General features: G+C 53.5%; 1 protein-coding gene across 1 annotated transcript; it reads right to left on the bottom strand.

Annotated features, from left to right (window-relative positions):
* Window positions 1-1,285: 1,285 nt before the first annotated feature.
* On the bottom strand, window positions 1,286-14,669 carry ANKK1 (ankyrin repeat and kinase domain containing 1). Its single transcript, XM_032640680.1, has 8 exons — window positions 14,443-14,669; window positions 8,382-8,676; window positions 6,818-6,969; window positions 6,519-6,568; window positions 5,740-5,895; window positions 4,928-5,046; window positions 4,258-4,294; window positions 1,286-3,345 (listed from the first exon to the last, which is right to left on the bottom strand). Exons 2-8 carry the CDS (start codon window positions 8,637-8,639, stop codon window positions 2,132-2,134), a joined length of 1,986 nt encoding a protein of 661 aa, XP_032496571.1. The 5' UTR covers window positions 8,640-8,676; window positions 14,443-14,669; the 3' UTR covers window positions 1,286-2,131.
* Window positions 14,670-15,437: the final 768 nt, after the last annotated feature.

Genomic DNA, 15,437 nt, shown 5'->3' on the forward strand with positions numbered 1-15,437 from the left:
AGGGGCACGTTTAACTACAAGTTTTGCCCGAGGCTTAGTCTCAGCGAGAAAGAGGAGAATGGGCCAGGCAGCTAGCAGGGAGCAGGGGCATGAAGCAGTCCTCTGAGTGAGCCTTGCCCCGGCCCTCAGGAGTCTCCACTCATCCAACCAGGAGGGGAAAAGACCACCACCCAGGCTGCCGGCTGGTGACTGTCTTCATGGCGATGCTAAGAAGGGCCCAGCAAGAAACCACGGGACGCCCCCTGGTGGTGGTCCTCAGCCCTGGCTGCTCTCCAGCTAATACCAGGATCCTGCCCTGGAGATTCCGGTTTAACTGGTCAAGGGTAGGGCCGGGTACTTTAAAAACCCTTCCATTCCTCACCACCCTGCCACACCTCACCCAGGAGATCCCAATGTGCAGGCTTGATTTATAGCCTTTGTTCTAGGGCACAACCCCGTTCAAAGCTGCTCTCAGGACTCTCTGTGGTGAATGTAGTCTGTGGCTTGGTGAAGTGTCCATGAGGCTGGCACCACAGCCCAGAGACCACAGGATGGGAGACCTCTGCCACCAGCTCTGCTAGAACAGACTCGCACTCAGCATGTCCGTGGGGCGACAGGTGTCTTCTGCTCCGCCTCTCTTACCCCATGCCCACGTGACGCTGGTGACTGGTGGCCCCACACTCAGCCCATGAGGGTGACGCTCAAAGGCAAGCCTGCGGGTTGGCTGGGGTTGGAGCTGGCCAGTGGCTGGGGCAGAAGATTCCTCTTCTCTGACAATTACACGATATCCTTGAGTTGGAGGGGCTGCTCCAGCAGTGTGAAGAGGGAGAGAGGAGACGTAGAGGACCCCTAGGGCACCTGCCCTGCTCCCACCTGCAGTCCCGCCCTGTCCCCTCCCAACGGTGGGCCAGCCCCGGCACAGCCAGAGAGGAAGGAGAAGCTGCCAGCCGCTGAGCCCAGGACTGGTCACACAAGGCTAGTCTGAGCAATCCCAGGCCTGCCGCAACCTGCCCTGCAACTCGCAGACCAGGCCAGGCCAACTGATGGGGGCAGGACAGAGCTCCCCGAGCCGCTGCCAAGGAGGAAGTCCCTGCCTGGCAAGCTCCACACCACGCCCAGACACCTCCCCTCCAGGTGACGTCACCACCACCCACCTCCCCACGTCTGCCCCCGCCTCCTCCCCAGCGGGAACTCACACACGATCATATACACACCGCACCGCACGTGCACATGCATACGCCAGCCCAGCCCCCATAGCCAGCCCGGCGCCACGGGTCAGACCACCTCTAAGGCAGGGACTCAGATCCACAGCTTTAGGACAGTCAGATTTGAAACAGGCCATATAACTGGACACAGCAAAGGGTGAAGGGTGAGGCAGGGGGACCAGGGACCAAGCGTCCCATGTAGGATCACTCGTGGGCGGTTGGGGCAGACCCTTCCTTCCCCGCAAGAGATTGTACAGCAGACCTGGGCCCTGGGACCAGAGCCACCAGGAAGGTGGTCGGTGCAGCAGCAGGCTCTTGGCTGGGGCTTTCAACTGGAAGTAGAAAACTCCTCCGAACTTTCAGCCCCTGCCCTTGCACAAAGCACGGGTGTCTGGTTGTCCTGACCGCGCCCGAAGAAAGGGGCCAAGTCGCACAGACGTGAGCTGGGAGGGAACACTTCCCTCTCCTCTGTGCCTCCCTCCTTCTTCAGAGAGAGTTCTAGGATGCAAGAGCCCCTGTGGACTCAGGGGCAAGTGATTAAAGGTGGCAGGAACCTTGGGAATAAAGAGGGAACTCACTTTGGGGGCTTGAGTCCAGGTACAGGAGGAAGAGGCTGAGAGTTGGCTAGAGACACACGTGGAGGAAGGGCTGAAAGGAGATCTCTGAGCCGGGGGCCTCTTCCCCAGCTACAAGCTCAGTGTTCCTCTCCCTATCCCTCCACCACCCAGGGGACCAGGTTCCCGTCTCCTCTCAAGGTCTAAGGGGCAGCTGGCAAGGACAGGGAAGGGGCCCTGCCAGAAGCCCAGCGTCACTTGCACCAACCTCTCTTCCTTACAGGTAAGGAGGCTGCAGGTTGTCTAAACTTCCATCTGGGCTCCAGGCTCAGCCCCGGCCAGAATGGCCAGTGAGGGCTCCTTGCCCTCGAGGAAGGCGACAATGCCCTGCTTTTAGCTCCAGAGGGCCAGCTGCAGGGGTGTGCAGCCCACCCCGTCCTGAGTGTCCAGCTGGGCACCGGCCTTGACCAGCACTCTGAGGATGGCCATGTTGCCCTTGAGGGCGGCCAGGTGGGCAGGCGTCCAGCCCACCTTGTTGCGGGCGTGGACGTCCGCATGGTGCTCCCGGAGGTTGATGACGCTCAAGAAGGCCCCCCTCTGGACTGCCAGGTGGAGGGGCGTCCAGCCTGACTGCTCGGGAGCATTGGGGTCAGCCCCACACTGCAGCAGCGCGGACACCACCACCTCTGCCCCATGACAGGCAGCCAGGTGCAGGGGGGTCCAGTTCATGCCTCCGGGAGCCCCCACGTCTGCGTGGCTCTCAGCCAGCAGGTGGATGATCTCCAGGTGGCCCTTGTAGGCTGCTAGATGCAGGGGCGTCCAGCCCTGGTGGGTCGGCAGCTCGAGGCTGGCGCCGTACCTGAGCAGCATCTTGCCAACGAGGTGCTTGCCCCTGGCAGTGGCGATGTGCAGTGGGCTGTAGCCTCTCTGGTCAAGGGCATCAGCAGCCGCCCCACTCTTTAATAGGTGTTGGATGGCCCTCACTTTGCCTCGCTCCACCGCCAGGTGCAGCGGTGTCCTCAGGTTTCTCTGCCGAGCATCCAACTCGGCCCCCTGGCCTGTTAGCAGTTTGACCAGGCTGACATGGCCAAAGTAGGCGGCCACGTGGAGAGGGGTCTTGCCCTCAGCCTCCTGCAGGTTGGGGTCAGCCTGACGGGAGACCAGAAGCCGTGCCACATTCTCAAAGTTGTTCTGTACAGCCAGGTGGAGCGGGGTCCACCCCCCGTGCTCCTGGGCATCCACACGGGCCCCGTGGTCCAGGAGGAGGCGGGCGGTGCGGTCGTCCCCATTCTGGGCTGCGAAGTGCAGGGGGGCCCAGCCGTCCTCGTCCACCAGGTTGGCGTCGGCACCATGCTTCAGGAGCAGGGCACAGAGGTCAGGGTGCTGGTCCTGGGTGGCGACGAGGAGGGGAGTGTAGCCGCAGGCCGTCTGGCAGTCCACGTCAACCTCCTGGGCCAGCAGAAGCCTCACCCGCTCCAGGCGGCCCTGAGCCACCAGGAGGTGGAGGGCAGTGACCTTGTTCTCACGGATGCGCAGCTGCTCATGGCTCAGGACCAGGCTCTCGCTGTCTGAGAGAGTCAGGACCCGCTTCAAGTAGTCTCCTGAGTCTGCTGGGAGGAAGGTGAGATTGAGAAGAGGACCTCTAACCTGTCCAGAGGTCATCTCGGCCATCCCCCTGCCTCCTGGAAGTACCAGCCAGGAACAAAGACATAGGAGTGAGGGCAACGTCTTTCCCAGCATCCCGGATCTCTATGCAGGCTCCACTGCCCTAGAGAACTGACTCTGGCAGCTCTTCCCGTAAGGATGAGGCAGAAAGAGGCCGGGGTGCAAATCCTGACTCTACCTCTTGGCATCACGTGTTCTCTGCCTCTTTTGAGTTTGCAGCTCCTGATCCGTAAGGGGACACGAACAATGCCTAACCTCATGCTACCACTGGGAGGACAAATCATATCATGTAGGTAAGAACTCCCCCAGCAGTGCTTGGCACAAAGTAAATAAATGCAAATTGGAGATAAATTTGCAGCTGAGCTCCGAGATCTGAACTCCTCCTGAGCCATTAAGGACCCACTTCCTCCTGCTCTACCCAGTGGTGTATTAGAATTAAAAGCAACAATTTCCAAAACAAAAAAAACAAACAAATGAAAATCACTGCTCAGCCCAAACCCCCAGAGATTCTGATTAAATTATTCTAGGGTGGCTCAGGCATCCTATACTTTTTCATTCCCCAAGTAATTCTAATACACAACCGGAGTTGAAAACCAGTGCTCCTCCCCGGCCAGGAAGGGAGGAGTCCGGCCTCAAAAGGACACAGACTTGAAGGGGAAGCAGAGCCAGGCCCCCGGGGGCATGTGCATTCCTGGAGCACAGGGCCGGGTGCCAGGAAAGGGAACCCGGATTCCTGATTTGTGACAGGCCTGGGAGGGAAGGGGGGCCAGGGAGGATGGGGACAAGATATGGTTTGAGTTCACTTTCTCCTCTGCTGTGGGTTCTCTGGTTCCAGCTGCGCACTCTGGACTCACCGCTGTCTGTTAGCTCCTGGCTGATCTCCTCACTGACCTGGGGAGGGAGAACCAGAAGACAGGGGGCGGATCAGAGGATCAGGGCAGTCCTGGCCTATGCCGGCCTCCACTCCTCCCTTCACCTGTCAGGACTCACATTCCACCCTGTCCTAGGAGACCCCCTCCTCTCTCATCCCTGCCACCAGCTGTGTCTAGGGGAAATCCCCGAGCAGAGGAGGCCCTGCCAGAAAGAGGTGGCCCAGGGCCTTGACTTCCCCTTGGGCCACAGGGAAGGCAGGGCGGCCCTGTGGGTTCAGCCAGGAGCCCCATGGAAGCCCACAGCTGGTTCCCAGGTGAGGGAAAGGACAGCAGAGCCAGGATGACGCTGACCCATAGGGTGTGAGAGCCTGGGAAAGCCGAGGTCTCCCTCTGCAGGACAGGCTCTGTTTAATGTCACGCATGTGAGGGATGGCACGTCCTTCTCAGAGGCTCTGAGCCACGGCTACCACAAGCCCTTAGAGCATCTTCGAGCAACTTAAGAAAAGGTGTCCCCGAGTGGCTGCCCGGCTTGGCGAGCAGAGCGTGCACTGGCTCCGGTGCCCACCTGCCCCTCAGCCAGGCAGCCTCATGAGGAGGGACCTGTGCGCACATCCTCAGCGCCTGCCGGAGACCAGGCCCGCCCCACACTCACCTCCCGGGGCCGGCGCAGACACGCTGTGCGGGACACCTTCCTGGCCAGGGCCTCGCTCTCTGGGTCAGCCACAGGACTCTGGAGCAGGGACAGCAGCGTGTCTGTCTCCACTGTGATGTCTGCTCCAAAAAAAGCAAAAGAAAGTGACAGGCTGGGCTGCAGTTCTTCCCCATTTTAAATACCCTAATATGTCCCATGTCCCCCCTCCCAAAACCCATCCCTGGGCTCAGGGGCATCCACACATGCGCACCAGAAGGCCGGCAAGCTAGGGTCCTGCCTTGGCTCAGTGGGGCCACATTTGGCAAGTCCCTGGCCCTTTTGGAGGGTCAGACCTGTTCCATAAAGCATTGCTAAGATGCTCACGCTTACACACGGGCACGCATTTGCATAGTTCCTAAAGGAGTGGGTGACCGCAAGATCCATCACGCCTGTGATCTCACGGTCTGGGAACATTTTACCAATAAGGACACTGCAGCCTGAGAGGACGCAGGCTAACTGGAGCCTCAGAGCCGGGCCCAGATGCCTTCCCGCAATGAAGGTTTTCTATTCTACCTCCCATAAGGTTACACATTAACCCAAAGAGACCAGACCGCAGTCCTCAGCTGCCACTGGCCCTCTGCCATCCACACCCCCCACCCTCCCACCCCCTGCCAACACCGCACTGTGGTACAGAGTCTGCCCTAGTGCCACGCAGGGCCCTCCCTGCAGAGCTCTCAGGAGTGGCCCGGGGCTTCAACCACCGCTCCTGGCCCGTGGGCCCCCCCAGCCCCACCCATCTCCCTCATCCCGGTGTACATCAGGCTGATGAGAACCTGGAAAGCAGGGCCTCTTCTTGGGGTCCTTGTCCCAACAGCGCCTCATCAGGTCCACCATATGCTGGGCCTCCGCCGGCCACTCATCAGAGACAGGCTGCAGGGAGGGCCGCAGGCCTGCGGCCACTCGCACCATAATGGTCATCACGTTGAAGCCTGTGAGAGGGGGCCCAGGCTATGCGGGTACTGAGGCAGGGCCAGAGGGGCTGGGCAGGGGATGGGGGCTCTGAGGATCCCGATAGGGTGGTGCACACAGCAGGGGCCCCATAAATGCACAGTAAGTTAATAACTAGATTGCAGGCTGACTTGAGGCTCAGATTTGAGCAGCTGGGTCTCTGGTCCAGCTCCAACCCCTCCCAGGCCGAGACCGGCCATGGCCCCTCACTGTGGGCTTTTGCTGTCCAAAGATGGCAGGACTGACCAGCAGGCCTAGTTACAGGCTCTGATTTCGAACTTTGCTGGATTATCCAAATTCCCTGACAATCTATTTGCCTGACACCTGGGTAGCAGGGTTGGGGGTGAGAGAAACAGGAAAGAACACTTTGAAGCAAAGGAACTAGAGGCAGAGAGTATGGCCTGGGCTAAGGGTTGCCCTTTCTTTCACCGTCATGTGAGCTCTAGAAAGCAGGGGGAGGAAGGAAGGAGGGTGAGAGGACGGGAACCTTTAAAGAGCAATACGGTCCCCAAGAAAAACCTGCCGCCTGCCCCTGCCCCCACGAACCCCCAGCCTCCCAGCCCCTTCCAGGACCCCATCTGACGGTGCCACTGTCGCGTGCTACCTGAATACGGTTTCTTCTGAGTGAGGATCTCCCAGATGACAATCCCGAAGCTGCAGATGGGGGAAAGTGCCCCCTGAGTGGTTCTCGGATACCCAGCAGGGGGGCCCCATGGACCACACAAACCTAGGCAAGGCCTCTCCAGCCAGAATCCCCCCGCATCCCTCCTCCTCCCACGTGGGCAGGGAGGGGCCAGACCTCATCCTTGTCCTGCCCTGCCCTTTGGGCCTTGGGGTCCAGGCAGGGCGTTGACAACAAGCTACGCCCTGGGTATGTGGCCTGGAGCCCAGCCTCCATCTCACCTGTACACATCATATTTGGGACCTGGACCCTTGTTGCTCTCCCGGAACATCTCAGGGGGGATGTAGCTGAGGTTGCCCTGCAGAGCTGACCTCTTGACGTACTGCATCCGGGACGACTGTTCCATCCACTTGGACAGGCCGAAGTCTGAAACCTGGGAGGAAGCCCGGATGGGGATGGGGGGAAATACAGTCTTGCCTCTAGAAAACTGCCTGAGTTTCTCATCCTTCCCACTGTCTTCACTGCCAGTGTAGTGTAGCCGCTGAGACCATAAGCTCTCTCCCAGCACTGCCATGTACCCCAGGATGACCTTGAACAAGTTACTTATTTTCTCAGAACCTCCGTTTCCTCATCTATAAAAGGGAAACAAGATAAGTACTTAACTCACAGCGCTATCATGAGCATTAAGTACGGAAATATACAAAAGGCACTTAGAACAGTGCCTGGCACATGGTAAGTACTTGGAAGGTGTGGCCATTACCCAAAGGGACTGTGGATAAAGTGGCGTCTTTGGTGAGCTTCTGTTCATCCCACTTTCACGGGCCCTGAAGCATTGACACCATGTATATTTATCTCTGACTTTGCTTCCATCCATTGATTCATTCATACATCAATGAATTGACAATTCACTGAGTGCCAACTAGGCTGGATACTGAGGATCGGGGAGCAGATAAGAATGATGAAACCCTCGCACCCATTACTCTCCTAAGTGCTTATTCAAATAGGGGGTATAGTCGCTAATGAAATAGTTTCAGAAATGACTATATACTTACAATTGGGGTTAGCAGTATAAAAAGAGAGGTACGGTGAGGGTATATGACAGGGGCCCACGGGGGTGGATCAGGGAAAACCTCCCTGAGGAGGTGCTGTTTAAGCTGAGACCTGAAAGATGTGTAGGCCTTTGCTGGATAAAGAGGGAGTGGGGGGACACTGTTCCTGGCAGTGGAAACAGCATGTGCAAAGGTCCTGGGGCAGAAATGAAAGCGGGGCGTGTTTTAGGAACTGAAAAACTGGCCATCGTGACGTTTCTTAAGAACATCTCATTTACACACATTCTCACCTGAAGCAAAGAATGGGATAGAGATTATTCTACCCACATTAGAAATGGAAGACTGGCATTCAAAGAGGGGTTTTGCAGACGTCCTGATACCCAGTTTCATGCACCGAATTTCATTGTGCATCTATCTGTTTTAGGTGTGATCCCTGCCTTCGGCATTTGTCCATGAAGGGAGCTGCTTAAAACTCTTGACAGGGGACTTCCCTGGTGGTCCAGTGGCTAAGACTCCACACTTCCAATGCAGGGAGCCCGGGTTCGATCCCTGGTCAGGGAACTAGATCCCACATGCATGCCGCAACTAAAAAGCTCCTGCATGCCACAACTAAAGATCCCACATGTTGCAACTGAAGATCCCACATGCCGCAACTAAGATCTGGTGCAGCCAAATAAATAAATATTAACAACAACAACAAAAACTCTTGACAGGCCAGTCAGGCAGTAAATAATCCTGTTCATCTGGAGAAGGCTCTGGAGTGAAAGGGGGCAGAGGGGTTCACTAGGGTCCTTACCTTGACATGCATGTGACTGTCCAGGAGGATGTTGCCTGGCTTGAGGTCCAGGTGGAGAAGTGGTGGGTTAATGCTGTGGAGGAAGTTCATGGCCAAGCCGGTCTCATGGATGATGCGGAACTTGAGCTGCCAGCAGAGGCTGTGAGTGGGCAGCATCTTCTCCAGGGAGCCGTTGGCCATGAACTCCATCACAACACCCAGGGGCTGCTTGCATACCCCGTAGATGGACACGATGTACTGAAACTTGATCTTCTCCATCTTGGTTGCTTCTTCAATGAGGCAATTCACATCAGAGCTATGGAGGGGTAGGAGCGAGAGACGGAAGGAGCTGACCCTTTAATTACAAGAGCAACTAGCAGGACACACAAACTAGACTTGATGCCAGGCTGTGCAGACCCAGAGATGCCTTGGGAGCTTGCAAGGTAATGGAGGGGGAAAGAGAGACACGAGAAGATGTCCAGTGGATGCACAGATTAGGGTCCAGATGGCTCCAGCAACAAGACAGGAAGTAAAGGGGTCTGCAAATTTAGGAGCCAGCCCATTCTACAGAGGCGGCCGCAAAAAGCCTGCCATTTATTCTGGCCACTTCTATATGTCTACCTCCCCTAGGAGATCGCAAGCCCGTGGAGGACCAAAATTATGCCTCCTGCTTCTCTTTTAAAATATGATTTATTGAGGAACCACCTCACAATGGTCAGAATGGCCATCATTAAAAAGTCTACAAATAACAAATCCTGGAGAGGATGTGGAAAAAAGGGAACACTCCTACACTTTTGGTGGGAATGTAATTTGGTGCAGCCACTATGGAAAACAGAAAACTAAAAATAGAGCTACCGTGTGATCCAGCGATCCCACTCCTCGGCAGATATCCAGACAAAACTGTAACTCAAAAAGATACATGTACCCCTATGTTCATAGCAGCACTATTCACAATAGCCAAGACATGGAAACAACCTAAATGCCCATCGACAGATGAGTGGATAAAGAAGATATGGAACATATATGCAATGGAATACTACTCAGCCATAAAAAATGAAATAATGCCACATGTGTAGCAACATGGATACAACTAGAGATTATCATACTAAATGAAGTAAGTCAGAAAGAGAAAGACAAATACCATATGATATCATTTATATGTGGAATCTAAAATATGACACAAATGAACCTATCTATGAAACAGAATCAAGGACACAGAGAACAGACTGGAGATTGCCAAGGGGCAGGGAGTTGGGGGAGGGATGGAGTGGGAGGTGGGGTTAGCAGATGTAAGCTTTTATATAGAGAACAGATAAACAACAAGATCCTACTGTATAGCACAGAGAACTATATTCAATATCCTATGATAAACCATAATGGAAAAGAATATTAAAAAAATAATGTATATATATATGTATATATATATACGTATAACTGAATCACTTTGCTGTACAGCAGAAATTAACACAACATTGTACATCAACTATATCTCAATAAAAAATATTGAAAAAAAATTGAAAAAATATATCATTTATTGACTTTTTGATGGTGAAAGTAATATATATACCTTGTAGAACATCTAGGGAATAGAAAAGAAAATTAGGGAATTCCCTGGCGGTCCAGTGGTTAGGACTCAGTGCTTTCACTGTGGGGCCTGGGTTCAATCCCTAGTCGGGGAACTAAGATCCTGCAAGCCTCATGGCACAGCCAAAAAAAAATAATAAAAATAGTAATAATAATTAAATCATCAGTAACCCAACCCTCTAGAGTTGGCCTCTGTTAACAATTTAGCATATCCTTTTACAATACATTTCAAGGAACCTCTCTCCTTTTCTCCCTCCCTGTCACTCCTTTCTCCTCCACTCCCTCTTGCCATCACATAGTGTGGGCTGTTCCGCCATCTGCTTTTCCCTGTTGGTGTATCGGAGCACTTCCTGCATCGTTATTCTCTCAAAGCAAGCTCGGTCATGGCTGCACGGGATTCCATTTTGGAGATGAAGTATAAGTTTTCATCTTGGTACTCCCCACAGCACATGGCCACATACAGCACAAGGCATCTTTGTTGAACTGAACAGAAGTCAATACTTAAAGGAAAGCCTTACAAAATAAGCATCTGCAAACTTTTCACTCTTTTCACTGTACGTGCCACAAAACAGCAAATATGCAAATTGTTATAAATTGTTCTGGGATTGCGGGGATGAAGATTAAGGAGAAATGACATCTTTAAAAAGCAGAGTATTTGCAAAGCTGCACTGGCACTGCAGTCAGAGGCTGCTGGAAATGTGCTCACAGGGCCTCCCTGGGAAGCCAGCCAGAGACTCCTCTGCTCCAGGGAAAAGCACCTGCTCTCCCTCGCATCTGGACAGGTTGGCTAGTCCTGGTTTCTGCCGTTCTTGTCTTTACTGCTCTACTGTTCAAGGACTCTCCCCCTCAAACCTCTGCAATATTTTTTCTTTTATCTGTCTCCTCTTGTACTTTTGAAGTCACAAGAACTGAGAAGACACCTGTCATGAAGTGGAAAAAGCAAGGGATCTGGGATCGCGTTGCCCTGCTTTCAAATCCCAATTTCACCTTATTCTGTGTATGACCTTGAACAAGCAAACTATCTGGGCCACAGTTTCTTAACTGTAAAATGGGAACAACAGTAACTTGCACAACTCCCCTGGACACCCCGACTTCTTGAAAGTGTTTGCTACACCTGTTGTCTTTCTCTTTTCTCCATCTCCCCCCATCCCCTTTCATCTGGTTTCTGGTCTTAATACCTCACTGACAGGCTGTTGCTAGTCACCGATGACCTCCATGTTGCTGGAGCCTACAAGAAATTTTCTCGTTCTCAGTGTAGGGTCAGTGCCTACTTTGCGGGCTCCTATTGTGTGACCTGATCATTAGGCCCAGTCCCAGGCCCTCTTCTTATTCCGTACTCTGTCTCTAGGCGACCTCAGCATCTCCAACTGGGTATTCGACACTTTACGTGTCTAAAGCTGAACTCTTGATTCTCCCCTCAAACCCGCTCCCCCCTCAGCCTTCTCCATCTCAGTGAAGGGGGCCTCCATCCCTCTAGCCCTCAAAGATCTTGCTTATCCTGGACTCCTCTCTTCCTCTCCTTCCCACAAGCTGCCCCTCAGCACATTCCGTCAGCTCTACCTTCAAAATATAGCAAGAATCTGACCACTGGTGACCACCTCTATCCATTGGCATCTTGGCCCAAGCCTCCTAACTGGTGCCTTTGCTTCTCTCTCTTCCCCTCCACCATACAATGGCCTACAAAGCCCTCTATGACCTGCCCCACCATGTCAAGCTTGTTCCCTCCTCAGGACCTTTTGCATTTGCTCGTCCCTCTGCCTAGAACACTAAGAGCCTGAGAGAGCCACGTGGTTTGCTCTTTCTTTGCTTCAAATCTTTATTCTCAAATAATGCTTAATTAGGAAGGATTTCAAGCCTATAGAAAATAGCAACCCTGCTCCATCAATCCTTATCCCCCCAGAAGAGAATGAAGGAGGAGAAGATGCCCACAGGAAGAGGAGAAAAACAGTGAGAAGGGAGAGTCTGATGGTGAACAGGAAGATGCAGAAGGGGAAGGGGATGAAGTGAAGGGAGGGGAGAATTTGGATGTGACGGAGAAGGTGATAAGATGAAGAAAATGAGAAGGAGGAAGGGGAGGAAGAAACTAGGAAAGCTGAAGGAAAGACTCCAAACAACCTGCACAAAACCCTACCTTGCTTTATTTGTCCTTGAGTTCCGTATTGGCTGGACTGCTCAAATGGAGTTGGTAGCTTTTCTTTTAAGGTAGCTGTGATACAAACCCTAGGACACCTACCCACGCAAAGAACCAAAGAAGAGTTCCTGTGACATTCTGCCTCCACCCATTTAGTCCCTCTCGGAAATCTACCACCAAGCATTATAACAAATTTATAGGCGACGACAAAATTATAAGCATTGTCAGAGTTTCGTGTAAGACCCTTGCGGTAGGGTGGAGAGCTGCGATTGGTAAGTCAACCATGTGTGGCTACCACTTACACTGAGATTGTAACAGCATTTTTCCTTTCTGTACAACAAAGAAGCTTGGTAAATAGCATCTTAACATTTCGGGCAAAAAAGCCCACAAATTACTATTTATTGGAAGATCAAAAATTTTTTTTGGAAGATCAGACTACTCAACTCTCCTTAGGTATTTTAATCAAAGAAAATGTCAGGTGGTTTGTAAGGGATATAGATAAAATATTTGTTTGTTTGTTTGTTTTCTGTCTCCCTTCATTAGATTATAAAATCCACCAGGGCAGAGACTTTGTTTCGTTCACTTAATGCTTAGAATGAGTGAACGTCATCTACGTCCTAGCTTCAAATACACCTATAACAAATGATTCACAAATTTTAATACTGTTAGCTCACAGCTTTACTCTGAAGTCTACTTGACAATTCTTCTTGGTTGTTTAAAGGCACCTCAAACTCAACATGGAAAGCTTTCCTCTCTTCACCCACTTAACTCAGACTCATATTTCAGCTCAAGTGTATCTTCCTCAGAGAAGCCTTTTCTGATCTCAAACTCCAATAATAAGCCTTCATGGAACCACAACTCTCTCCTCTCTTACACCTCTCACAGCAGCACACTTACATTTACACGTGGGGTTATCTGATTAATGTCTTTTCTCCCCTATCTGCAAGCTCCTGGAGAATATTTAGAGGGCTATATCTGTGGCATTCATCATTATATCTCAGGGTCCAGCACAGAGCCTGGCACATAGCAGGTGAGCAATAAACATTCATCAGGAGGACAAATGAACGAGATGATGGAAGGAGGATTCAGTGAAGTCATACTCATGAAACTCCTCGTATAGCACTCCACATGTGGCAGGCATTGGCTACCGTAAATCCCTTAGTCCTTTCCACCCAAGGATTCCTGGAATTGGGAAGGGAATTGAGATGGGAGCTACTGTCAATGTCTCATGAGTAGTCTTGTCAATGCTTCAAAGGCTGTAAATGATTTGAATAGATCCTAGAATAACCTGACTCTACTCCCAAGCCAGGATGCTGAGGGAGGAAGGTGGGTGAGTCTGGGGCTATCTCACTTTGCCCTTATTCATTAAGCAGGTGGGGGTCTGGGAGTGAGAGAAGGGACTTGGGTGTGTGGGACCGGAGGCTGTGTCTTGGGAGCTTGCATAGTGACCACAGAGAATGACCAGAAAAGATGCCAAGAGGAGTTGCTCCCTGCACCCCCAAGGCGCTCTAGGTGATGTCCCAGGAGGCTTGGGAGGAGGACATGGTTATCATCTCAGACTTCACATCCCAGAGTCTCCATGGCTGCACGAGGGGTGAGGGCACAGCCAGTACCAGCAAAGATGGGTTGAAGCAATGGGAAAGAGGTAGCAAGAGGGAAAAGGAGGCCTGCCAGGGAGTGGTCATAGTACGTATAATGGGACCTGGGAGAAGCCAGAGACAAAAACAAGGACGGAGACAGAAGCATTCCAGGATTGACCTGCTGGCAGTGCCGGTGTGAGGCCTGGACAGGCTCTCAGGCCAGCAGGCTGGGCAGCCTCCACCACCACCCCCTGCAAGCCCCCATCAGCCTGCACGGGCTGGGCTGGGACCACACCAGACAGGAGTTGCCCCTGGTGTGGAACCTGTGATTCCCCCCAGGTCACTGAGCATCACTGAGCCAAGTGCCACAGGCTCTGAGCAAGCCCAGCCCTGCCCGCACTGCGAGTTAGGGGGTGGGTAGGAGGGTGGCAGAGGGTCATCCAGAGCAGTCATCACCAAGCCGACACCTGGAAGGAAGGTGAGGCTGGAAAGAAGGAGGCGCGACCAGTTTGGGAGGTTGAATGGAACAAAGGCGTATTTGGAGGGCAGTTCCTGCTCACCTTTGACCTCTGTGGATTTCACACAAAGGTTTGATTCCAGAAACAGAGCCAAGTTTATTTCAGAGCCGTAAACAGACAGGGCTGTGCCTGGGGAGCTCAGGGCCCAGGACAGAGTTTAGAAAAGTGGAGAGGACAACCCTCAGCCTCAACCCGGCCGCCCCTCCCTCGGGAGCTCCCCGGGCCTCGGGTTTCCCTCCGCAAAAGGAGCGGGGGAGGCAGGCGGGTACCTGATGGTGTCAGGCTGGAGGCAGCGGGAGCACTTGATGGCGTACTCGGTCCGCCAGCGCTTGTGCCGCGCCTGGAAACACCTGGCTGAAGCCGCCGCTCGCCACTGGGCGCCAGGTGCCCTCGAAGTCGTCGCGGGTGAAGACGGGGAGGCCGCCCAGCCGCTGCTCCACGCCCGCGGCCATGGGGGTCGTCACGGCCCGGGCCCTCCAAGCCCCGCGCGCTCCCGGCAGGCCGGGCTGCACCCTCCGCTTCCTGCGAGGCAGGTTCCAGGAGGGTGGGGTTTGCGAGCGGGGAGGAACTGGTTCAGCCCCGCGAGGGCGGGGAAAGCCAGCGTGAGCCGTGAGGCCGCGGGCAGCGGTGGGGGCGCGGACCGGAAAGAGGGTTCGTCTCTGCGCAGCACCCCAAAAGACTCTGCCCCGCCCCACTATCCTTCCTCAGTCTCGGCCTGTGATTTTTTTTCCCCCCAGCTTGATCCTGGGTAGGTGCTGGGAGTGGAAGGTGTCCTGAAATTAGAAACAGGAGTCTGGCCAGAGCAGTTGGCCCCCTTTGATTTGGACCTAACTCTACGCGGAAGTAGATTCATTTATTCATTAGTCCTGAGGCTTTATAAAAGGTTCAGGGCTCTGCCAGGGGTCTCCATTGTAGAGCTAGGGGCCTGGAACCCAGGCCTCCATAGCAAGTCTGGAGTAAAACGTTGTAATGCGGATTTTCTGGTCTGAATCAGTTGGCTTGGCTGACTTAACGCTTCTTTTGTTGTTGATGGCTTTTTGTTTGTTTCTTTGCCAGTCAGTCTCTGCATGCAAAAGGTCACCAAGGAGGAGTCAGCAGGACCCATGGGGTTAGAGGCGGGAGCTCCCCTTCTTGGCACTGCTTTTGGCCCCAACCTGAGAGGGATGAGTGCTGGGTCTGGGGTTGACCATGGGGGAGATGAACTCCTTAGCCCAGTTACTGGGGTGGCTTGTTGCCAGGGGCCAGAGATGAGGCTCAGGGAGCA

This window comes from Phocoena sinus, chromosome 8, assembly GCF_008692025.1.
Source record: "Phocoena sinus isolate mPhoSin1 chromosome 8, mPhoSin1.pri, whole genome shotgun sequence".
NCBI classification, from domain to species: domain Eukaryota; kingdom Metazoa; phylum Chordata; class Mammalia; order Artiodactyla; family Phocoenidae; genus Phocoena; species Phocoena sinus.

Bases quoted from the DNA above. Each gene is read 5' to 3' on its own strand.
- ANKK1 (XM_032640680.1), bottom strand. From the start codon at position 8,639: ATGGAGAAGATCAAGTTTCAGTACATCGTGTCCATCTACGGGGTATGC. The intron at 6,569-6,817 runs GTGAGATGGAGG...CCCCATCTGCAG, and splicing joins CCCAAATATGATGTGTACAG to CTTCGGGATTGTCATCTGGG. The intron at 4,295-4,927 runs GTGAGTGTGGGG...CTCCCTCCCCAG, and splicing joins GTCTGCGCCGGCCCCGGGAG to GTCAGTGAGGAGATCAGCCA.